The 26,702-nt window shown below is 38.9% G+C and overlaps 1 protein-coding gene across 1 annotated transcript; it reads right to left on the bottom strand.

Annotated features, from left to right (window-relative positions):
* Positions 1 to 6,039: 6,039 nt before the first annotated feature.
* On the bottom strand, positions 6,040 to 23,337 carry LOC117432929 (deleted in malignant brain tumors 1 protein-like). The gene is made up of 7 exons (XM_059016687.1): positions 23,227 to 23,337; positions 20,573 to 20,611; positions 14,692 to 15,006; positions 13,024 to 13,329; positions 9,921 to 10,229; positions 8,281 to 8,409; positions 6,040 to 7,448 (listed from the first exon to the last, which is right to left on the bottom strand). Exons 1-7 carry the CDS (start codon positions 23,255 to 23,257, stop codon positions 7,189 to 7,191), a joined length of 1,389 nt encoding a protein of 462 aa, XP_058872670.1. The 5' UTR covers positions 23,258 to 23,337; the 3' UTR covers positions 6,040 to 7,188.
* Positions 23,338 to 26,702: the final 3,365 nt, after the last annotated feature.

The following is a 26,702-nucleotide window of genomic DNA, read 5'->3' as shown; positions in this document are numbered from 1 at the left end:
AACCCACGACCCGCCAGTCAAGAGTCCAGATCCCTAACCACTACTCCACACTGCTGCATAGCCAATGTTTAATTTTGATATTTAAACACAGTAGCCTATATACTCGACATATTTCTCAATATGGGAATTAGTAACTGGCCAGTTCACAGCTATGGCGATCTTTATTATTGTATTACTTGTATTGTAACACTTGAATGTATTTGTATTTGCTTGCGATTGTAAGTCGCCCTGGATAAGGGCGTCTGCTAAGAAATAAATAATAATAATAATAATCTTTGCCCAAGCTTTATTTGCTCATTAACAGTAACAGCATTATGATTTTACATTTATGTAATGTAATGTTTGTTTACTTCTCGGTTTCAAAGAATATGAGTAATATTTCCCCTTATAGACAACAATGTCTATAACTATGTCAATTAAGTATCGAATAGTATTTTTAAATCAAAGAAAATAACTGAAAAATACGCATGCCGTATTTTTAATACTTGTTCCCATTTCTACCGGCAAACAAATACAGAAACATTTAATTGTGTTCGAGCCATTTTATATCACTTTAGACTTACTGTTCAAGTACAGCTAAAGTCAAGCTTCAAGTCAAGTCTTTGATATTGCAACCCTTTCTCAAGCCAGACTTACCCCAGCCCGACAGTAGTTATACGCTATTGCAGATATCACCATGTTAATTTTTAACCAATGTGAATACAGCATTTGGTTTTGACAGGTGCCCTTAGCCAATCAGGATCGACCAGAAGTCCCGGCTCCTAGTTCCTGACACGTGTTTGTAGGCTTTAAGCAATTCCGGAAGTCCCACCCCTTCCATCCTGTCACATGTTTGTAGTTTTAATGTAAATATGGAAATCCCGCCTCCCATCCTGTCACGTGTTTGTAGTTTTAATGTAAATATGGAAATCCCGCCTCCCATCCTGTCACGTGTTTGTAGTCTTTAAGGCACTTTTGGAAACCATGTTCCATGATTGTAGTTTATCACATTAAAATGGGGGATTAAACAAAGGTTTGGGGTATTATTTTTTAATTTGTGTTATATGTGTTATTTCAAAAAATAAATGGATCAGTGAAATGGGGAAATAGATATAATTAAAAAATAAAATAAGCTTGGAAATGTTAAAACAGTTTGTTAAAATGTCTAAAGAGTTGACAAATAAAATAAGTTTTGAAAATAAAATGAGCACAAAAGTGTTAAAACAAGGTTACAACACCTGTACTTAAAAATGAAAAACAGTTTAAAAGCAGAGAAATGTGAATTGTTAAAACCTGCAGAGAACAGAGACGAGTGTTTGTTGAAAAAAAGACTAAAAACGTGTTAAACATTTAAAACACTTCTTAACCAACACATAAATAAATAAATAAATAAATAAACAAAATAAAATGTGAGAACCTGTATACATGGTTCAGTCAACATTTTAAAAAAACTTATTGCATTATTTATTTTACACAGCTTGAGACCCACGCACGTGTAAATGCAACACAAGCACTTCTGAAATGTCCCTACAAAGTGTCTTGAGTTTAAAACATTAAAAACCCCAATATAAAAACAATACAAACCTTGCCTATCGTCTGCCATTATGCTAGACTTGTTCCAATGTATTTGCTTAAAGAAAAAACATTTTTAGAATAAAACCTTAAATGTGTCTGTGTTTGTCTGTGTCTGAGGCAAAGAGAACACTGTTGTACACTAAACTGTGCCTCGCATGGAGCTAAGGGGTGTTGCTCGAAGATAAGAAACTAGGGGCCCCAGCACTGGCTAACAGCATCGCTGGTCATGTGCTCAGGGTGTTGCTGGTCATGTGCTCAGGGTGTTGCTGGTCATGTGCTCAGGGTGTTGCTGGACATCTGCTCAGGGTGTTGCTGGTCATGTGCTCAGGGTGTTGCTGGTCATGTACTCAGGGTGTTGCTGGTCATCTGCTCAGGGTGTTGCTGGTCATGTGCTCAGGGTGTTGCTGGTCATGTGCTCAGGGTGTTGCTGGTCATGTGCTCAGGGTGTTGCTGGTCATCTGCTCAGGGTGTTGCTGGTCATGTGCTCAGGGTGTTGCTGGTCATGTGCTCAGAGTGTTGCTGGTCGGTCAGAACCAATGGCGAATCATTGCAGTAAATGGTAAAAAAAAGGTTGCAATGCAGTTACTTAAAAATGAAAAAACAATTTAAAAGGGGAGAAATGTGAATTGTTAACACGTGTAGAGGCTACATGTCCAGAGCTATATTGCCCCAACACAGAAGGAAGCGACACAGGATGGCTTTAAACAGAGAAGAGTGTATGTTAAAAAAAGACAGTGTTTTAAAATGAACAAGGATCAGATGCTGTACAGATCTAAACACACCTATACAGAAGTAAAGCGACACAGGCTGGTCTTAAACAGAGAAGCGAGTCTGTTGAAAAAAGACAAGATATTTAAAATAAGGAACAACCTGAAATGTACATACTTAACCCAACACATATAAATGAATAGATAAATAAATATACAAAATAAAATAATAATAATGTGAGACCCTGTATACATTGTTAAGTTAATATTTTAAAAACCTTATTGCATTATTTATTTTACACAGCTGGATGTACAAGCACATGTAAAACAGCACGGTCAGCTTCTGAAATGTCCGTACCAAGTGTCTTGAGTTTAAAACATTAAAATGTCCTTTAAAAATAAAAAGAATACAAACCTTGACTATCGGCTGCCGCTATGTTAGACTTGTTACAAGGCATTTACTTAAACTGAAGAAAAACAAACAGTTTTAAAATAAACCGCTACAAACCTTTTCAGTGTCAGTGCTTGTCTTACTGAATTGCGTGTGTGGCTGGCAGTTCCTCCAGTGTGCTCAGGGCATTGTGGGAGTGTCATCACCCTTCCTGTCACGTGTTTGTAGTTTTTCCTCGGTTCAGGGCCATGTGTGTAGTTTTAAAGCAACAGTTTTAAAGATTGTAGTTTCAAGTCAATTTTGATCTTAAGAAAATGAATTGTTATAGTAAAATGGTAAATAAAACTAAAGTATAGAGTTGTTGTTGTATTTATTAATTTATACAATATTGGGATTTGGTCGTGAATCACTTATGATTGTAACTTATTTTTAAATGAAATTACATCTGTAAAAACAGCTTAGAAAGGGTTGAAATGCGATTGTAATACATTATATTAGTTAGTTTATAAACTGTAAACTGCACCATACAGCTTACTTGGCTGTGGCCCAATGCCCCTGGTAGCTAAAAGTGCTTCTCCTATCATTGTTAGAGCCAACAAGAAATAAAAGGGTTCAATTTGCCAGTGAATTCTGTCTACTGCCTGTGTTTTCTACTTAAATATAATGAGCATCAGATACAATTTGATCATGTAAATTAAGCACATTATACTATGGAGGTGACATTGCTACCTAGTCGTGTTATAATTCCCCTGGTAAAAAAATGAAACGTTGGTATTACCTCCCAGCTGAGGGAAATATTTATTTTCCTTCATTTCAGTGCATTCAAACTTTTTATTTTCAGGAATTTTGAGGAGGAGCCCCTCTGTCAAAGAGTCTGCATACTGTATTGTGAAGAATGTGGTTATCAAGTGACTGCATTACACTCCAGATAGGACGGGTGTAAGTTAGATAACCACGAGAGACGACAAGTTAAAGAAGAGCCCCTCACTCCCTTAATTTTACACACTCTGTTTTAACAAGTCAATTTGTAAACCAAGAAAAAATCCTTAAAGTGAATTTAGGATACCTTCACAAATTATTCTTTGCAAAGAAAAGGTTTAACATCTGCGTAAAGTATTTGGTATATTGGATATATATATATAGGATACATGAGTGTTTGTAGACAAAATATAGCCATAAAAAATGTAAAATATGTGCTCACACACCCTGAACTAAGTTTGTGTTGCATATAAATAACAAAAAGCAGTGGATCCATCCTGTAACGTGTAAGCACAATACAAGTGAACAGTTTCACAGGATGTGGCTGTATGGGTTATGGGGCCCAAATAGCATCTCTAAAGTTTAGCTATTTTCATCTTGGCTAAAATAACAAACTCTTGAACACTGTAGCTTGGAAGAATATAACTAATACACACACACACACACACACACACACACACGCACACGCATACACACACACACACAAACACACACACATTAGACTCAAAACAATTAATTGATTGCTCGCAGTAGATGTTGATCACAGTTTTTTTTTTAAATCGTTTCACATTACTAAGTGAAATACAATGAAAGCACTTGGAACAAACTGCCTATAGTCCATATACATCGAAATGCAGTCTAACACATTTGCTTAGAGATATATTTTGCATGATTTATTGGTATAGAACTTCTGACAGACACATCTATGGCATTATATATATACATATATATATATATACATCAACCTGTTGGTTCATCAATAATACTCATAACTGCTGAGACTACATTTTCAACCTCCGCCATTTTTAATGAGCAGGTCTGTTCTTGCGTTGTGGTCACGTTCATGGGTTCTTGGTCAATGGTCACTTAACCCGGTTCTGTTGCAGTCAAAATGCGAAAACACACCCCTGATGAGATTGTATTTAAGAATGGAAGACAGAAACAGACCCAGCATTCATCATTCCCTACCTAGCTACCAAGTTCATTTGTATAGGGGTTCATAACAACTGCATTCTGCATGGTCCTGCATGGCGTGAATAAGCCTCATCGCTGCAGGCCTGGCACCGTGGCTCTGAGGGAGATCCGCCACTACCAGAAATCCACGAGCTGCTCATCTGCAAGCTGCCTTTCCAACGGCTTGTCAGAGAAACCACACAGGATTTCAAGACCGACCTGCGCTTCCAAAGCTCCGCTGTCATGGAGCTGCAGGAGGCTAGCGAGGCTTACCTGGTCGGGCTCTTTGAGGACACCAACCTGTGTGCCATTCACGCCAAGAGAGTCACCATCATGCCCAAAGACATCCAGCGGGCGCGCCGCTTCCACCGGGGGCGTGCTTAAGCTGTAACACCCTTAAAGAACTTGTTCTAAAACCAAAGGCTCTTTTAAGAGCCAACCAAGTTCTATGAAAGATGGTTTTCCATTTTAAAAATCGTTACGTTCAATTTTAGAATTACTGGAATACTAAGCTTTTGAAATGCAATGTTTTAATTGTGGCCTGCCTCTGTCTGTCTGTCTGTGTCCGTCTCTCTCTCTCTCTCTCTCTCTCTCTCCCTCTCTCTCTCTCTCTCTCTCTCTCTATATATATATATATATATATATATATATATATATATATATATATATATATATATATATATCCTTTTTCATTAGTCACAAGATACTGTGCTGCAAAAGGTCAGATAAGTGCATGCGGGTTACACGACTCTATGCTTCTTTCAATAGAAATTAATTCATGATGCATCATGGGTGTCTAAACCCGTTTTTCTTTCCCAACATATAGTAAATAAATATGGGTGTCTACTGTCCTCACAGGTGCTGGAAAACAGATGTGTTTCTTTTTTTCTTTTTTTGTACACTGGTATACTTTAATAAAAAGTGTATTAGTTCCCCACTCTGAGTCTACACTTTGACCCTCTGCATTATTTATTAGTTAAAAAAAAAAAAAAAAACTAGTGAGGTTTAGCAGATTTCTATTCAGATGTCTTCCATATTTGCAGAGGGGGGCGGGGGCAGGAAGTGATGTTATTTCTAAAACCACTTCCTCATTTCAGAAAGTGACCCAGAGCCAGAAGCATATTTATAGTTACAGGCAAGAAAGTTGCCCTTCAATATTTTCAGTTTGTGACAGTTTCAACAGTTTGTTATTTAGGGGAAACTGTAAATATATATATATATATATATATATATATATATATATATATATATATATATATATATATATATATATATATATATATATATATATATAATTTTAATTCACTGTAAATTAGAAGGTATATGACAATAAAACTTAAAAATATCACTTTACAAAACGTTCATAAATTTGAAGTTTAAATAACAATTAAAAAATGAAGGAAAATAACAGTTGTTTTTTTGTTTGTTTGTTTTTTTTACTTTAATGCTCTTGTATTCAATAGCATAGCAAACCGTGGCACCAATATGATAATACAATAACACTTTACAAAATTACTGTTCATATGAATGGTAAATAGCCATAAAAAGCTTAAGGTAAAATAGATTTTAAAATACAATACACATGCATTCTCTTATATGGCATGCCAAGGCATCTCGGAGCGCTGTAGAAAACTAAACACAAGACACGTGTAAAAAACAGGTCCAGTTCCAATCCCATAAAATATATTGAAAATCCCCATCTAGAGCAGTGAGTTTAATCTTTTTAACTCAATGACCCACCAGTAAACATAAAAAATAATGCGACACACTATAAATTTTACTGATGATAAAATGTTACTCGAGAAATTTGCTTTTTTTTCTTTTCAACACAATCCGAAGTCTGTGCAACAGCAGACTGACCGGAACATGAATAATAATAATAATAATAATAATAATAATAATAATAATAATAATAATAACAGTTGTGATTCAGAGCAACAGGATCATTTCAGATCCTAAGGCAGGGTCTAGGGTTGCTAAGAAATGTAAGTATTATATGGTAATAATAATTGTTAAATGTAATCTTCTCAAAGCCCTTCTCGACCCACCTGAGCATGCTTCACGACCCGCAGGTTGAAAACCACGGCTTTATAGGATAAAGCCTCTATGGATAATGTGTGCATGTATATTGAAAATATTACTCAACTTCGGTCTTATTTATACTAAAATAATTCTAAACCCAGCCAAAGCGTCCAGAACACTCAGCACATTTCTAACACTGTGTTACAAACATTTAAATCATGTTACAAAACCTCTGTAAATTGTGAAGGTTAAAAACTTTAATGTTAAATCACTGTAAACCTGACGGTATACAACCATAAAATAACACTTTACAAAATGACTCTAAATTTAAAGGTAAATAACCATTAAAAAATGAAGGAAAAATAATACTATATGTTTTTTGTTTTACTTTAATGTAGTGGCATTCTATAGCTTAGCAAATCCTTATTTATCATGTTTTGGTTCGCTGCCTTTGAGCAAATCTGTCAAAGCTGATTTTATTTGATTTTTTAACAGACTCTTTCAGTATCATCTCTATATCATCCCTCGCGATTATTTCTGTACCGGCCTCAATGTAAAACAATTCCACCTTGTTACTGTCTGCTAACCGAAATCCAGATAGATATCATCTTCTTCAGCTCCCCCCTTATTGCCCTGATTGAAATCAAAGTTTTCATACTCTGGTTCGCTTATCTCTTCATAGCCCAGGTCATCTGTGACTTCTTTACCATCCTCAGCTCTCATCTCTTCATAGTCCTGGTCAACTGTATCTTCCTTGAAAAACTCAGTGTTCGCATAGACCTCATCAGCATCCTCAGAGTGCAGGTTACCAGCGCCTTTGGAAATGTATGAATTCATCCTGACTGTAAAGAAGCACATGGAACAACAGCATCAGCACACACAAAAACACAGTACCCATAAACAATGACTTCACATAATCACATAACAAACACACAGCACTGGACAGGTTAAAACCATGCATTCATCTGATTACTGCCAAATGCAATTCAAAATGTCTATCGTCTAAAAGGGTTATTTAAAAATAGACCATTTTTAAAGCAATTTGAAATGTCCAATTGTTTTAAAGACCCTTTCTCACCGCTACGACCCCCGCAGTGACTCAGGAGAGGCAAAGACAAGTGCACTCAAGCATCCTCCAAAACGTGCGCTATCAAGCTGCCCACTTCCTTTCACATTGCAAGCCCACAGTGAAGCCAACCAGACCTGATGCGTCGGAGGACAAACACAGATCCAGTTACAACACCGCTGGCCTGCAGGCGCCCAGCCACCTACAGGAGTCGCTGGTGCGCAGTGAGACAGGGATTAACCACTAGAGCCCTCCCCACCCGGACAGTGCTTGGCCAATTGTGACCGCCCCATGGGAGCTCCTGGCCATGGTTTGAGGACCATGACAGAGAATTCTTCCATTGACAACCCCATGATTTAAATCCAATTGTTTGTGTTGAACTTGAATCACTGTCATAATGATCATTTGACCACCAACATGAACATCAGTGATTGAATTGATCCCTAGAGACACTGGGTCCTAAGAAAGTTGCCTGGCAGTGAATACATGTGAATGCATATGAATACATGTGAATGCATGTGAATGCATGTGAATACATGTGAATACATGTGAATGCATATGATCAAACTGAAGGTACAGAGCTGCTGGCTCTCTCTGCTGTCGCTCACCTACAGAGCTCCTCACTTCCTCTCTGCTGTCTGTCCTTCTCTTTTTACATCTCAGGAGTATGAGAAATACTGAGAGCAGCAGCACTGCAGCAGCACTGACAGCAGACACGACTGGAATCAGGACTGACACTGAAATACAACACAGTGACAGATCAGAGATACTGATACTGAAATACAGCACAGTGACAGATCAGAGATACTGACACTGAAATACAACACAGTGACAGATCAGAGATACTGACACTGAAATACAACACAGTGACAGATCAGAGATACTGATACTGAAATACAGCACAGTGACAGATCAGAGATACTGACACTGAAATACAACACAGTGACAGATCAGAGATACTGACAATGAACTACAACACAGTGACAGATCAGAGATACTGACAATGAAATACAACACAGTGACAGATCAGAGATACTGACACTGAAATACAACACAGTAACAGATCAGAGATACTGACACTGAAATACAACAGTGACAGATCAGAGATACTGATACTGAAATACAGCACAGTGACAGATCAGAGATACTGATACTGAAATACAGCACAGTGACAGATCAGAGATACTGACACTGAAATACAACACAGTGACAGATCAGAGATACTGACACTGAAATACAACACAGTGACAGATCAGAGATACTGACACTGAAATACAACACAGTAACAGATCAGAGATACTGACACTGAAATACAACAGTGACAGATCAGAGATACTGATACTGAAATACAGCACAGTGACAGATCAGAGATACTGACACTGAAATACAACACAGTGACAGATCAGAGATACTGACACTGAACTACAACACAGTGACAGATCAGAGATACTGACAATGAAATACAACACAGTGACAGATCAGAGATACTGACACTGAAATACAACACAGTGACAGATCAGAGATACTGATACTGAAATACAACACAGTGACAGATCAGAGATACTGACAATGAAATACAACACAGTGACAGATCAGAGATACTGACAATGAACTACAACACAGTGACAGATCAGAGATACTGACAATGAAATACAACACAGTGACAGATCAGAGATACTGACACTGAAATACAACACAGTGACAGATCAGAGATACTGACACTGAAATACAACACAGTGACAGATCAGAGATACTGACAATGAACTACAACACAGTGACAGATCAGAGATACTGACAATGAAATACAACACAGTGACAGATCAGAGATACTGACACTGAAATACAACACAGTGACAGATCAGAGATACTGATACTGAAATACAACACAGTGACAGATCAGAGATACTGACAATGAAATACAACACAGTGACAGATCAGAGATACTGACAATGAACTACAACACAGTGACAGATCAGAGATACTGACACTGAAATACAACACAGTGACAGATCAGAGATACTGACACTGAAATACAACACAGTGACAGATCAGAGATACTGACACTGAAATACAACACAGTGACAGATCAGAGATACTGACACTGAAATACAACACAGTGACAGATCAGACACTGAAATTCAGCAAAGTGATGGTTCATAGTTATATCAGGCAAACTAATGAATCAACAACATCAGAAACTGATCAACACATTTCCTGCTCCACAGAAGGTGATTTGTTTTCTGCTTACCTGTGACTGTGACGTGGAGCATCTCGCTCAGCTGGGATTCAAACTCTCTCCCCGATACCCGGGTCTGATACTGACAGGAGTAATTCCCCTCATGTGTGGAGTCTGCAGCAGGGAAGCTGAAGAGGGCAGACTGGTTGATGGTTGGTGCTGATCTGTTCCATCTCTCATTGAAGCCTGCAGAGACTCTGAAGAGGAGGAAGGTGCTCTCTGTGTAGCGTTCTGCAGAGCTGCAAGTGATTTCAAAACTGTTTCCTCTCTCAACAGCACCGCCAGCCGGGCTTAGAGAGATGTGCGGCTGCTTCAGAAACACTGGAAAAGAAGAGGAACGTTCAATAATCAGCAGTGTGGAGTGCTGCATGGGTAGGGCTCTGGACTCCTGACCAGTGGATTGTGGGTTCAAACCCAGATGGGGGATATTGCTGCTGTACCTTTGAGCAAAGTACTTTAATTAGATTGCTTCAATAAAAAATTCAACTGTATAAATGGGTAAATGTATGTAAATATAATGTGACATTTTGTAACAATTGTTGAATAAGGGTGTTTGCTAAGAAATTCAATAATAATCAGGAATTTCCGAAACTAGTGTCACTACAGTTGGATAAGAAAGCACTGTCCTGAAAGAGGGTTCTGCTGGTGTAGCCAATAAAGACCCAGATGGTGTGATCATTGGTTATCAACAGGTAGTGTCAGCAGCAGTATAGCTAATAGAAGTCCACTAACTCACTGTGATGTGTACAGGGTCACTGTGAGGTGAGCTGAAGGTCTCATTTCTCCCCTGTACTTTATACACACAGCTGTAGCTGCCTTGCTTTGACTCAGAGAGGTCGGACAGAATGAAAGTCACGCTGGTCTGTGAAGGTGCAGCTCTCTGTGTTGTGATGTAGTTTCCAGAACTGCTTCTGTACAGATAGAAATCAGTGCTGGTGTGCAGTCTGGAGGGGCCAGTGCATGTGATGCTGGCCTCTTCACCAGGTAGGAATGAAGGGTAACTGGACAGCAAGGAGGCTGAAGGCTTTGTCATTGAACCTGAGCGAAACACAGCACTTTAGCAGGTTAAAAACATTCTGTTCATTCTAGATACACTTTTTAATCTATGTACTCACACCAGTGATCTCCAACCGTTGTCCTGGAGAGCTCCTATCAATTCTAATACAGTGTGTCTCCAGCCCTGGTCCTGGAGAGCCCCTATCATTACTAATAGCAGTGTGGCGTAGTGGTTAGGGCTCTGGACTCTTGACCGGAGGGTTGTGGGTTCAATCCCTGGTAGGGGACACTGCTGCTTTACCCTTGAGCAAGGTACTTTACCTAAAATTGCTCCAGTAAAAACCCAACTGTATAAATGGGTAATTGTATGTAAAAATAATGTGATATCTTATAACAATTGTAAGTCGCCCTGGATAAGGGCGTCTGCTAAGAAATTAATTATAATAATAATAAATAAATAATACAGTGTGTCTCCAGCCCTGGTCCTGGAGAGCCCCTATCAATTCTAATACAGTGTGTCTCCAGCCCTGGTCCTGGTCCTGGAGAGCCCCTATCATTTCTAATACACTGTGTCTCCAGCCCTGGTCCTGGAGAGCCTCTATCATTTCTAATACAGTGTGTCTCTATCCCTGGTCCAGGAGAGCCCCTATCAATTCTATTACAGTGTGTCTCCAGCCCTGGTCCTGGAGAGCCCCTATCATTTCTAATAGAGTGTGTCTCCAACCCTTGTCCTGGAGAGCCCCTATCATTTCTAATACAGTGTGTCTCCAGCCCTGGTCCTGGAGATCCTCTATCATTTCTAATTCAGTGTGTCTCCAGCCCTGGTCCTGGAGAGCCTCTATCGTTTCAACTACAGTGTGTCTCCAGCCCTGGTTCTGGAGAGCCTCTATCATTTCTAATACAGTGTGTCTCCAGCCCTGGTCCTGGAGAGCCTCTATCATTTCTAATAGACATTGTGTCTCCAGCCCTGGTCCTGGAGAGCCTCTATCATTTCTAATACACTGTGTCTCCAGCCCTGGTCCTGGAGAGCCTCTATCATTTCTAATACAGTGTGTCTCTATCCCTGGTCCAGGAGAGCCCCTATCAATTCTATTACAGTGTGTCTCCAGCCCTGGTCCTGGAGAGACCCTATCATTTCTAATACAGTGTGTCTCCAGCCCTGGTCCTGGAGATCCTCTATCATTTCTAATTCAGTGTGTCTCCAGCCCTGGTCCTGGAGAGCCTCTATCGTTTCAACTACAGTGTGTCTCCAGCCCTGGTTCTGGAGAGCCTCTATCATTTCTAATACAGTGTGTCTCCAGCCCTGGTCCTGGAGAGCCTCTATCATTTCTAATAGACATTGTGTCTCCAGCCCTGGTCCTGGAGAGACCCTATTATTTCTAATACAGTGTATCTCCAGCCCTGGTCCTGGAGAGCCCCTATCATTTCTAATACAGTGTGTCTCCAGCCCTGGTCCTGGAGAGCCCCTATCATTTCTAATACAGTGTATCTCCAGCCCTGGTCCTGGAGAGCCCCTATCATTTCTAATACAGTGTGTCTCCAGCCCTGGTCCTGGAGAGCCCCTATCATTTCTAATACAGTGTGTCTCCAGCCCTGGTCCTGGAGAGCCCCTATCATTTCTAATAGACATTGTGTCTCCAGCCCTGGTCCTGGAGATCCCATATCATTTCTAATACAGTGTGTCTCCAGCCCTGGTCCTGGAGAGCCCCCTATCATTTCTAATAGACATTGTGTCTCCAGACCTGGTCCTGGAGAGTCCTTATCATTTTTAATACAGTGTGTCTCCAGCCCTGGTACTGTAGAGCCCCCTATACAGCAAACACATTGAACAATTTCATTGGGATCAACTAAACAGGTGTCTACACACAGCTGGCCAAGCGTCTGTCTTCTTTTACATTTTCAAGCTACTGTATGTTTGCCAAAACATGAAGAAAACCAAACACAATACAAAGAGCAAGTGTGATCCTTGTATATGTGAAATACAAATTGGAAATAAGCTGATTTTAGAGCAGATGATTTAACATCTTTGTTCTGAACAGAGTTGTGTGTTCATTGGTTACCAACAGATTCAAGAGAAGGACAGTGTCAGCAGCAGTATAGCTAATAGAAATCCACTCACCCACTGTGATGTGTACAGGGTCACTGTGAGGTGAGCTGAAGGTCTCACTTCTCCCCTGTACTTTATACACACAGCTGTAGCTGCCTTGCTTTGACTCAGAGAGGTCAGACAGAATGAAAGTCACGCTGGTCTGTGAAGGTGCAGCTCTCTGTGTTGTGATGTAGTTGCCAGAACCACTTCTGTACAGATAGAAATCAGTGCTGGTGTGCAGTCTGGAGGGGCCAGTGCAGGTGATGCTGGCTTCTTCACCAGGTAGAAATGAAGGATAACTGGACAGCAAGGAGACTGAAGGCTTTGTCATCGAAGCTGAACGAAACACAGCACTTTAGCAGGTTAAAAACATTCTGTTCATCGATGTTTAAGCTATGTCTACCATTACTGTTAGTTCCTTAGCAACAGATGTTAACAGCCTAGCAATGCGGATTTGCCTTATTTAGTCCAATCGACAGTCAGTGTGGAGTAATGGTTAGGGGGGCTCTGGATTAGTGATTAGGGGGGCTCTGGACTCTTGACTGGAGGGTCGTGGGTTCAATCCCAGGTGGGGGGACACTACTTCTGCTAACAATTACTTAATAGATCTACTTATTATTTAGTCAATTTGACATTTTTTAAAATGTTGTTTTGCAAGGAATTTTAGTTGATGATTTAAAATGTGTCCTTGATTCAAGGTTAAATTTGTCTATAATATGTTGGGGCCTGGATTAGGTATTAAATGTATCCAGCTATTAAATAATTAGACCAATTAAGTCACTGAGGACTTGGGTGGAACAAATACCAGCTGACACAAACACTCTGCAATGCTTATAACAGAGGTCAGTGCATTAATCACAGGGACCAAACATTTAATTATATGGGCAGTTAAGCCTGCACTTCATTATCAGTTCACATGCACAGTCGAGCCTGCCTCCTCTATGTACAGTTAAACATTTCTCTTCTGTCAGTTTACAGTATTATTATTATTATTATTATTATTATTATTATTATTATTATTATTATTATTATTTACGATTATGATTGAACCCACAAGCATCCAGAGCCCTTACCACTACTCCACACTGCTGTCTGTATATGTAGAGCTGAGATTCTCTCTTTCGTCAGTATACATGCACTTTTAAGCTTTTCTGTTACTATGTAAGTTTTGCACTTTGTGCAGCTATAGGACCCCAAAGACAATATAAAACACTAATCCACTGTGTTTGAATTAAACAAAAAGTGATTGAAGTTTACTGATTGGCTGTAATATGTTATTCCTGGGAACGATAAGAATTCTAAATTGAGATAACGGAGTTCAAAATAACACACAAGCCCAACAGCAATTAAGAGGCCCAGGAATACAACAAATAATTAATATACACAGGGCAGAAAGTAAGGTGACTGCAATAGTCAATGCTGGATGAAAAGTTTTTCATTCTAGGAATCAGGTCCCTGGGACTTTGGGAGTAGAAGTTAATTGTTTATAAAATGTTCTGTTCATGGACGGTTTTAAGTGATGTGTTATCAATGGTTGTTCAAGACCTTTTTCATCAATGACAATGTTATTTAATTATTTAACCTGAGAGAATGTTTATTAACACAAAAAAGGAATCCAACAAATGAGTTCTTAAAGTTGCAGAAGAGGTCCTGATATTGAGATGTTTTTTTTAATAGAAACAAATAAATCTTTCCTACCTGAGCAAACCACTCCAGCATCTTCACTGTGGTTACAGTTATGTTTATCCCATCTTTGTGATCCACAGCTGTGCAGTGAGATCTCTGATCCGTTGCATGCCACATCATCCATCCAGATTTTTCCATCCCCTTGGCCAAAGTGAGCATTTCCTGGAGCCAACACAGCGGAGCCACAGCCCAGCTCTCTGCACACAACCTGGGTGTCGTTCGTGTCCCAGGAATCATCACACACTGTCCCCCACTGGCCATCATGAAGAACCTCAACTCTCCCAGAGCAGGAGCTGTTCCCGCCCACCAGCCTGACAGGAACACTCTCTGAAAGAGAAGACATCAATAGGAGATCTGATCCTCAGCTCTTAAACTGTCAGACTTACCTTCAAACAGTGTCCCTCATTGGACTTCAGTTAAACTGGACAATTTGGATCCTGACTGCTAACTAACACTGAATCCCATCTAAGTGAATTAGTTTAATTGGAAACAAGGCAGACAGTTTATTTACATTCCTTACAGCAGGGCTACTCAACTCTGGCCCACGCGATCAATTCCAGTCCAGGTTTTCACTGCAGGGAAATTCTAAAATACAGTCAAACCTGTATTAAGAGACCACTCAAGGGACAGTCAAATAGTGGCCTCTTAACACAGGTGGCCTCTCAAAAGGGCCCATAACTTATGAATGCCTTCCTATAATTCTGTATGTTTAAAATACACTGTAAAAAGACTAGAAGATTGAATATACCAAAATGAAGCACTGTAATTGAATTACATTTGTTTAGATAATGCATTTACAAAGCATTGTGAAAGAAGCAATGATTCTGTCATATCTAGAGTGAGGAAGACCTTTCGTTTCTCGATGTTTTCTCTCTTTCTTTACAGAGAGCACTGTTGTTTTAATAGTATGTTTATTGATTACAGATTTTTTTTAAAAAGCCTGCTACAATTGTTGCTTAATACAGGTTTAAGTCCATTGTTTAGTAAGAGGATTGTGGTCACTGGTAGACAGGTGGTCCTTTAATAGAGTTAAATAAAAGCACAGATATCATTTAAAGTGGTCACTCAGACCAGGTGGTCTCTAAATAAAGGTGCAGGTCACACATAGCCTTAAGTCTATGCAGCCTATGTGGTTGCATAGGGCCCAGCGGCTGAAAAGTTTCCCTCCCCATTTTTTTTTAAATTTAAATGCTAGTTCTATCGTCTTGCACATGCTGGCACGTGTGGGTACGCTGCAGCTTTAAAACACAATACTGTATGTTGCTACAGACAGTGCTTCCCCCATACCCCGCCCACCCCCTCTACTGATGATAAAAAAGAGATTGGAGATGGTGTCTGCAGACCTGTGGTTGACAAAAACTACATTTCTGTGTAACGCTATACACATGTAAGTAAGCAATACCTCATGTGGAAATTCATTTCCCATAAAAGAGTGTATTTGTCTCCTTGTTCCGAGTTGTCAGGTGGTGTAATTCGATTATAAATAAACTGAGAGGGTTGTAATTTAGCTGTCATTAATGTCATAAAAAATGTTCTCTATCAATGCACAGTATATTGAGAATTATTCATTCAGTTAAGTACATTTCTGCCGTTTTATTCATGGTGTAAAAAAGGTGCACTGTGCTGTACATTGCTATCACAGAGCAGTAGATGCACTGTGCTGTACATTGCTATATCACAGAGCAGTCTAGATGCACTGTGCTGTACATTGATATATCACAGAGCAGTCTAGATGCATTGTGCTGTACATTGCTATCACAGAGCAGTCTAGATGCATTGTGCTGTACATTGCTATATCACAGAGCAGTCTACATGCACTGTGCTGTACATTGCTAGATCACAGAATAGTCTAGAAGCACTGTGCTGTACATTGCTATATCACAGAGCAGTCTAGATGCACTGTGCTGTACATTGCTATATCACGGAGCAGTCTAGATGCACTGTACTATACATTGCTATATCATAGAGCAGTCTAGATGCACTGTACTATACATTGTTATATCACAGAGCAGTCTAGATGCACTGTGCTGTACATTGCTAGATCACAGAGCAGTCTAGATGCACTGTGCTGTACATTGCTATATCATAGAGCAGTCTAGATGCACTGTGCTGTACATTGCTATATCACAGAGCAGTCTAGATGCACTGTGCTGTACATTGCTATATCACAGAGCAGTCTACATGCACTGTGCTGTACATTGCTAGATCACAGAATAGTCTACATGCACTGTGCTGTACATTGCTATATCACGGAGCAGTCTAGATGCACTGTACTATACATTGCTATATCATAGAGCAGTCTAGATGCACTGTGCTGTACATTGCTATATCACAGAGCAGTCTAGATGCACTGTGCTGTAAATTGCTATATCACAGAGCAGTCTAGATGCACTGTGCTGTACATTGCTATATCATAGAGCAGTCTAGATGCACTGTACTATACATTGCTATATCACAGAGCAGTCTAGATGCACTGTGCTGTACATTGTTATATCACAGAGCAGTCTACATGCACTGTGCAGTACATTGCTATCACGGAGCAGTCTAGATGTTCCTATGTCATTGCTGCTGCGGTATACTGCCCAGTTTAAGTGACCGAAAATGCAAACTAAAATAAAACTACTGAAAATACAGCAGCTAGCGTGTGAGAGTGTTGTGTCATTCAGGAAGCAGCGAGTGATTAGATGTCTGAAAGAGGTGTGAGTGTGGCTCCCTTTCAATTCGAAGATGACCGCCAAATTGAATGCTTCTGGGATATGCCTGTTTGTCAGGTATTCGCTGAGCATTTTATATCAAAGCTGCCGATAGCCCCCTCCACGGAGTGACGTCCTCGGTCCCGCCTCACAGAGGTAATAAATAGTCCCTGCTCGGAGATCTCAGTCTCTTTTCCCTTTCACAGACAGGTAGGTAAAGTGGTGAGTATTACTCTAATCCTTTTTTGCCAGTTCTGATTGACTCTTTAGAGCTCCTTCTTCCAGTTTTTGTGAGTTCCCTTGCAATTAGGCTGAGCTAATGCATATGCAACTGCAACTGCGTTTCGTTTAAAAAAAAAAAAATTATAAAAAGTCCTCATCAGCCTAGTGATTGCAGCCTGCTTTCTAACCTCTGCAGCTTGCTGCACGTTCCTTCTGTTTTTTCCACTGCTCTTTACAGCTGTACAGCGAGTCCAGCCTTGCTCTGCAAACACTGTTGACTCGAGGGCTTTGTGCAGCCTCAGTACGCCCTCTCGGTGTGCACGGCCGAGCGCCTCTACAGGTCGCCAATTACTATTGTCAGGAAAAAAAAAGAAAAAGACAAAACTCCAGCCTGCTGTCGAGCATCTCTTTTTAACCTCCATTAGGACAGCTACCGTACTTCAGTTTGAAAATCGAAGCCTCTCATTGGCTGAACAGGTTAACAGGTAACCAGGAGGAACACGGATCTCCCCGATGTGGAAGGGGTGGGAATGGGCGGGGCGGATGGGATTGACTGACAGTTTGCAAGTGCATGCATCGAATGGATAAAAAGCACATCAAATGGATAAAAGGCACATTGAATGTATAAAGCTCATATTTAATGTTTGATGCTAGTTTTTAACATTCAATACTTGCATTTAATACTCAATGTTGAATTTATGATTTGATGTTAAGCTTTAACATTTGATGTTAAAATGTAACATTTGATACATTCATTTATTATTATTATATATTTCTTAGCTGATGCCCTTATCCAGGGTGACTTACAATTGTTACAAGATATCACATTATTTTTACATACAATTCCCCATTTATACAGTTGGGTTTTTACTGGAGCAATCTAGGTAAAGTACTTTGCTCAAGGGTATAGCAGCAGTGTCCCCACCGGGGATTGAACCCACAACACTCCGGTCAAGAGTCCAGAGCCCTAACCACTACTCCACACTGCTGCCACTGATGAATTGTCATTCATTATTTAATTGACCTGCAAATTTCCAATCAACCAGACGAACTCCCCTGCAAACTTCCCAACAAACAGACAAACTTCCAACCGTCAATCTCACACTGTGCCGACAACACTGCAACCTTTCTAGCCAATGGGAGAAAACACTAATATTTTAACCTATTAAAATCCAGCCTCACTTAAAACTGCTTCAGCCAATAATATTACAGTTTATTAGAAGGGCGTTTCCAAAGATATTTTATTGAACAAGATATTCGACTCAGCTGATTTTCAATGGAGACTTCCGTCTCACTGTGCGCAAAGCATTGTGGTATATACAGAGCGCTCTGCAAAAAAAATTCTATGGAGAGTCAATGGAGGAGTAAGAAATGTTGTGAAATGTTAAAAAAATGCATCAAGCACAATGCAAATTACTGGACAAATGGACGAATTCATGAATTGACAAACAAATTGACAAATTAATGGCTGGATAGTTTTGGCACAAATGGCGCTCCATATATATTTGTCAGATGTGGTGCCCATTTGTCGAATTTAATAATGTGTGTGTGTATGTGTATATATATATATATATATATATATATATATATATATATATATATATATATATATATATATATATATCCAGAACTCGGTTTTACATCATACACCAGGACAGTTGTTTCCTACAGGTTCCGCTGTGCAGTGTGTGATTCCCTCTCTCAGATATTTTTTGCGACGGGACCTCCCCGAGAGAGACGTGACCATGGCATCGTGCAGTGTGTTCTGTGCTGTATGTTTACAAATTGATTGCATATGCATAATACCATTGGAATTTTATGTATAGGTACATATGTATCTACAAAGTAACTACTATGTAAATACACAGTAATTACAGGTACAATGGCCAATATTCATCAAGGGTTTTTAGACAAATTCTCTATTTCCGACATTTGTTTAAACTTGAATAAAATGCAAATTAAAGTTAACATGCGTACCTCACAGTGCGTACAGTTTGATTTAAAGATGATGTGTGTAAGCAAGTAATTTTTCATTCATTTTATGCTTGTTCTCTTTAGAAAAAGTGTCAGAAATAGCGGATTTGTGTAAAACCCTTGATGAATGTAGACCAATGTAATGTGTTACCATGTGTAGCAGGGCGGTAGAGAGCCTTGCTGTGTAAATGTATTTATTTATTTATTTTTAGAACAGGGTTTCCCCCTCCGCCCCTGTATTATTATTATTATTATTATTATTATTATTATTATTATTATTATTATTATTATTATTATTATTATTATGTATTTATGTATAGATGACGGCGAAGCATCATGGGTATTGTTTTTGTATTTATTTATTGCTTTGTAAATATGACAGTGTAGCCGTGAGTTTTGTTTGTTATTGTTTTATTTAAAATGTGTTCTGGCAGAGGCGAGAGTGGGTACTCGTCCTCTGCCAGGAATAATTAAAAAAAAAACCTTGTGCAGAAGGTGGCCATCTCCCGAATTAATTAAGTGATTGCTAATCGGGAGATGGTCACCTGCATATAAGCCTGCAGCTCTCTGCACTCGGGGTGGGTGTGTTAGGAGCAAAAGGAGCGAGAGACAAAATGTAACTTAAATGGTAAGACAGGAACAGTGACAGCAATTGCCCAGCCTGACCTGTGTTTTGTTTTGTTTGTGTTCGAGACTTGCTTTGTTTAAATATTTTTTGTTTAAACCTTTTATTTTTTTTTTGTATTATTTAAATAAACGGCGCCGCGTCTTTGTTATTTTGAAACTGCAGTACTGCTGGTGTCAGTTTGTTTTCAGTTCCTGCTTCTGACCTGACGTCACGACTCAGCCACCCTGCCACACCATGATTTTTATATTGAAGATGCACTGATGGCTTCACTATGGTATTGTAACAAATGATCACATTTCTTTATAAAGTTCAAAGCAGTTTTGCAGCTTTTCAGTAACATGACCTGATCTGCTTGGAAACAGTGAAAGATGCCTACCTGCTACTGGAAATGTGTTCTGCTTTCCAAAGAGATGACCTGGAAGAAACAGAGACAGCTTCAGTACAGATCTAACGCATGATTAGATTATTCAAAATATTTACTAAACATCTAGCCTACAGTATTATACATTATAATGTATCGACAATATACTACATAATTACAATATGAATATGCTGTATAATAAATGCACAGTATACTGAATATCTTTTACAAAGTACATAAATGATATACTAAGAATACAAGCATCTGAATTTGTTTTAATATGAGAGACTATCTCAAAGAATGTGAAGAAAAAACCTGCAATTTTATGAGGAGGCATGAATTAGCTTTTAAAAAAGAAATCTAAATTATATATTAAATTACTCCTGTTGGTAAATATTCAAGACAAAGTCAATTGTGATCAGCCTCTAATGGACCAGTGCTTCTCAATCCTGGCGCTCGTTTCTATATTGCGTGATCGTAAGTTCAAATACGATTGGTCTTTCCACCACTTATCACCTGCTAATGCGATCGGTTATCACCAGTTTCTATAATTATTATTATTTATTTCTTGGCAGACGCCCTTATCCAGGGCGACTTACAATTGTTATAAGATATCACATTATTTTTACATACAATTACCCATTTATACAGTTGGGTTTTTACTGGAGCAATCTAAGTAAAGTACCTTGCTCAAGGGTACAGCAGCAGTGTCCCCCACCTGGGATTGAACCCATGACCCTCCGGTCAAGGGTCCAGAGCCCTGACCACTACTCCACACTGCTGCCCTATAAGCCACTCGAATCGGTGTCGGTGTCCGACAGGTCGGCCAGTAATGCTGAGCTGATGGCACTGCTGGACATCTTCCGATTGCGAAGGGAACTAAGCATGATGTGTCTTTCATCTGCTGCAGTAAGTTTCCTTGGCCGACCACTGTGTCTACGGTCCTCAACGTTGCCCGTTTCTTTGTGCTTCTTCAAAAGAGCTTGGACAGCACATCTGGAAACCCCTGTCTGCCTTGAAATTTCTGACTGGGAGAGACCTTGCTGATGCAGTATAACTACCTTGTGTCTTGTTGCTGTGTTCAGTCTTGCCATGGTGTATGACTTTTGACAGTAAACTGTCTTCAACAACCTCACCTTGTTAGCTGAGTTTGGCTGTTCCTCATCCAGTTTTATTCCTCCTACACAGCTGTTTCTGTTTCAGTTAATGATTGTGTTTCAACCTACATATTGAATTGATGATCATTAGCACCTGTTTGGTATAATTGTTTAATCATACACCTGACTATATGCCTACAAAATCCCTGACTTTGTGCAAGTGTACCCAGAAGAATTGATGCTGTTTTGAAGGCAAAGGGTGGTCACACCAAATATGGATTTGATTTAGATTTTTCTTCTGTTCACTCACTTTGCATTTAGTTAATTGATAAATATAATCTATTAACATGTCTATTTTTGAAAGCATTCTTACTTTACATCATTTTTTCACACCTGCCTAAAACTTTTGCACAGTACTGTGTATATATATATATATATATATATATATATATATATATATATATATATATATATATATATATATATATATAGTAACACGGAAAGTTGTTGGGTGTGTTGAGATGGTGAGAATGGCTTTTCAAACAGTCAGTAAACTAAAGCATTTTAGCAGGTCCTTCTAGAAGAAGTTCAAATTTATAGAGATTTGCAGTTTGAACAATTGCATAACAAGTATCTCAAAAAAGAAAAGTGAGTTTTTTTAGTGAAGGAATAACAATTGCACTGCTGTTGATAGAGCTCAATGTCTCTTTGATTGCCGGTGCACAAACAGGTCAAGAAATTTAAAACGATTCTGGATATCCTCCCTCTTCAAATGGTACTGTGCAATAATGTCTTCATCCGAAACCGTGTCAAACATACTGTGCACATATCTTCTATTAAAATTCCTATGAGCCGATGCTTTCATTGTAAATATCCCTGTCTTTGCCTTAAATACACTGCATGCATTAGAGCAGCCATGTTTCTGAAAGGATATTACATGGAGATCTACCCCTCGTATTTATACACCAAGTGAGTTGATGTCGATTGCATTCGGCAAGTAATACGATCAGGTAGCATGAACAACGTTGTATAGAAACACTACTTCTGTCGTATAATCTGCTTCTGACAGTGTACTTGCCCAATACGCCATCATAAGTGCATAAAGAAACCAGCCCCTGGTCCTGGGGACCCCCTGTCAGTGTCTGCTGGTTTTTGTTCCAACTGAGCTCTCAATTACTTAATTGAACCCTAAATTTATCTAGTAATTTGCCTAATCGGAGTGTTTTTTCCATTTTAAACAAATATTTCAAGGATATAAAATGAGGAGGTTTTGAACACACTCCCCTCAGTGTCCCTCCTGGCTTTTGTTTCAATTATGCCCTAAATGACTTAATTGAAGAAATAATTAGTCCACTTAAGTAATTTAGAGCACAGTTGGAACAGAACTCAGGAGGGACATCAGCCCTTCAGGACAAGGATTGGAGACCTCGGACTCATACCCAAGTGTTTTTTAATTTTCCCCAAAAGTTATATAAAGTTTATTTTTAATATGTTCAGCATGGAGCACAACTAGACCATTGGAACCCCTGCCTCCCTTCTCCCTCCCTCAAGCTGAAATCAGAGGAGACTCACAGAAGCAGGTGATCAGCAGGAACCTCAGCATCTCAGAGTCCAGGTTGAGAGATTCTGCAGGACTGAAGGGTCACAATCCAGCTGAACTGCAGAGCTGCACATATCCTCTGCTTTCTCTCTTCCGGCTATGTCTAATTACAGTTCTTGAACTTCCTTTTTTTCTTTGCTTTTTGTCACTGTTATTTTTAAATGTGTTAGATTTTGCTGCTGAATGTCAGTTACTTTGAATAGAAACAGAGTGGTGTTGAGGCCAGTGAGGGCGGATTTTTTTTTTTTCATTATCAGTTCAGGATTATAGTTAAATTGTATGAATTAGACATCCTTATTCTTCAAATTGTGTTCAGATCAGCTACAGGTGTAGTAGTCTGTCATCTGTATTGAAATAGAGTTTCTTGTTTGGAGAAAGCTGATGTCCGTGTTTTGAAGTGGTCTGTTTTGTTGTGTAGTGCTGTGCTCCAGTTCCAGGTTTTCAGTATAACCACTAAGTGAAGCTGCAGACCGCTGCTGTTGAGTCTTTCTTTTGTTTGATATCAATACAGTTCATAAACATAGAAGCTTGATCTCTGCTTATTCTTTTATCACAAAGGACACTCTATCATCAAGTGTGGGTACATCATTGGCAATGTGGAAAACAATACAAATAATGAAACACCATATTATTATTTTATTTCTTAGTAGGGCGACTTGCATTGTTAAAAGATATCACGTTATTTTTACTTACAATTAGCCATTTATACAGGTTTTTTTTTAAAAAAAATTTAGGTAAAGTACCTTGCTCAGGGATATATATATATATATATATATATATATATATATATATATATATATATATATATAAACAAAGTAATGCAGCATATTTAATACAAACTTGTATTTAAGATTTTGTAGGATTCTTTTTAGAAGCTGCAGGCCGATATGCAGAATCATTCATTTTAAATGTTACTGTTTAGTTTAGGAATGCAACGAAGTGTTCCTAAATACCCGGAAGTGTTGTGACAATAGTGACGTTTTTATTGAGTCAACGCTCAACAGTACCGTTGAATTTAGGTACGCACACGTAGTGGTGTGTGCACCATAGCAAGGCAAATTAACCAATGAAAATCAACTACGTCAACATCATTCAGGTGCTGTAATTCAAACTGTTATTTTTATTATCATCGGAAGTGCATACTATACTAAAGAAAAAAGAAATGAAGACAGGACACTAAAAATCCACAGTATCTTTGTTTTTAAACAGCCCCAGAGCCAAAGACTGGAACTTACCAGCTGAGTCACCCGCAGAGCAGAGTGAAAAAAAAGGACAAAATCTTACAAAATCTTAAATACAAGTTTGTATTAAATATGCTGCATTACTTTGTTTTATATATATATATATATACACAGTGGCTCTCAAAAATATTCACCCACCTTGGACTTTTCCATATTTTATTGTGTTACAACATGGAATCAAAATTGATTTAATTAGGAGTTTTTGCCACTGATCAGCACAAAAAAGTCCATAATGTCAAAGTGAAAAATAAAATCCACTATATATATATATATATATATACAGACGTGCTCAAATTTGTTGGTACCCCTCCACAAAAAACGAAGAATGCACAATTTTCTCTGAAATAACTTGAAACTGACAAAAGTAATTGGCATCCACCATTGTTTATTCCATATTTAATAGAAATCAGACTTTGCTTTTGATTTTTTATTCAACATAATATTGTAAATAAGAAAACAAATGAAAATGGCATGGACAAAAATGATGGGACCGCTAACCTAATATTTTGTTGCACAACCTTTAGAGGCAATCACTGCAATCAAACATTTTCTGTAGCTCTCAATAAGACTTCTGCACCTGTTAACAGGTAGTTTGGACCACTCTTCCTGAGCAAACTGCTCCAGCTGTCTCAGGTTTGATGGGTGCCTTCTCCAGACTGCAAGTTTCAGCTCTTTCCATAGATGTTCGATAGGATTCAGATCAGGACTCATAGAAGGCCACTTCAGAATAGTCCAATGTTTTGTTCTTATCCATTCTTGGGTGCTTTTAGCTGCGTGTTTTGGGTCATTATCCTGTTGGAGGACCCATGACCTGCGACTGAGACAGAGCTTTCTGACACTGGGCAGTACGTTTCGCTCCAGAATGCCTTGATAGTCTTGAGATTTCATTGTGCCCTGCACAGATTCAAGGCACCCTGTGCCAGGCGCAGCAAAGCAGCCCCAAAACATAACCGAGCCTCCTCCATGTTTCACTGTAGGTATGGTGTTCTTTTCTTTGAAAGCTTCATTTTTTCGTCTGTGAACATAGAGCTGATGTGACTTGCCAAAAAGCTCCAGTTTTGACTCATCTGTCCAAAGGACATTCTCCCAGAAGGATTGTGGCTTGTCAATATGCATTTTAGCAAATTCCAGTCTGGCTTTTTTATGTTTTTCTTTCAAAAGTGGAGTCCTCCTGGGTCTTCTTCCATGGAGCCCACTTTCGCTCAAAAAGCGACGGATGGTGCGATCAGAAACTGACGTACCTTCACCTTGGAGTTCAGCTTGTATCTCTTTGGCAGTTATCCTTGGTTCTTTTTCTACCATTCGCACTATCCTTCTGTTCACTCTGGGGTCGATTTTCCTCTTGCGGCCGCGCCCAGGGAGGTTGCCTACAGTTCCATGGACCTTAAACTTCTTAATAATATTTGCAACTGTTGTCACAGGAACATCAAGCTGCTTGGAGATGGTCTTGTAGCCTTTACCTTTACCATGCTTGTCTATTATTTTCTTTCTGATCTCCTCAGACAACTCTCTCCTTTGCTTTCTCTGGTCCATGTTCAGTGTGGTGCACACAATGATACCAAACAGCACAGTGACTACTTTTCTCCATTTAAATAGGCTGAATGATTGATTACAAGATTGGAGACATGTGTGATACTAATTAAAGAAACTAATTAGTTTGAAATATCACTATAATCCAATTATTTATTATCTTTTCTAAGGGGTACCAACAAATGTGTCCAGGCCATTTTAGAATATCTTTGTAGAATAAGCAATAATTCATCTCTTTTCACAGCTTCTTTGCTTTATTCTATGACATACCAAAGGCATGCAAGTATACATGATAAAATAGCTTTTAATTTCATCACTTTTCAGGAGGAATTAAGCATTATTTCAATGAGCTGTAAGGGTACCAACAAATTTGAGCACGTCTGTATATATATATATATATATATATATATATATATATATATATATATATATATATATATATATATATATATATATATATATCTTTTCCCTCTGGACACTTATCACTCTTCCTTAAATGCACTTTACTTGCTCTCATCTGCCCCCTATTTTACTGTATTTAATCCTGTATGTCAGAGTACTGTAATCTGTCACAAGTGTTATTTATTCTGTAGTATTCTGTATTTAATTATATCCTGATGTAACTATCACTGACACTGTTATCTGCTCCCTATCGAATCGTATTTTGTCATATACTT

This window comes from Acipenser ruthenus, chromosome 53, assembly GCF_902713425.1.
Source record: "Acipenser ruthenus chromosome 53, fAciRut3.2 maternal haplotype, whole genome shotgun sequence".
Classification (NCBI taxonomy): domain Eukaryota; kingdom Metazoa; phylum Chordata; class Actinopteri; order Acipenseriformes; family Acipenseridae; genus Acipenser; species Acipenser ruthenus.
This window is presented reverse-complemented; position numbering and strand designations above follow the sequence as displayed.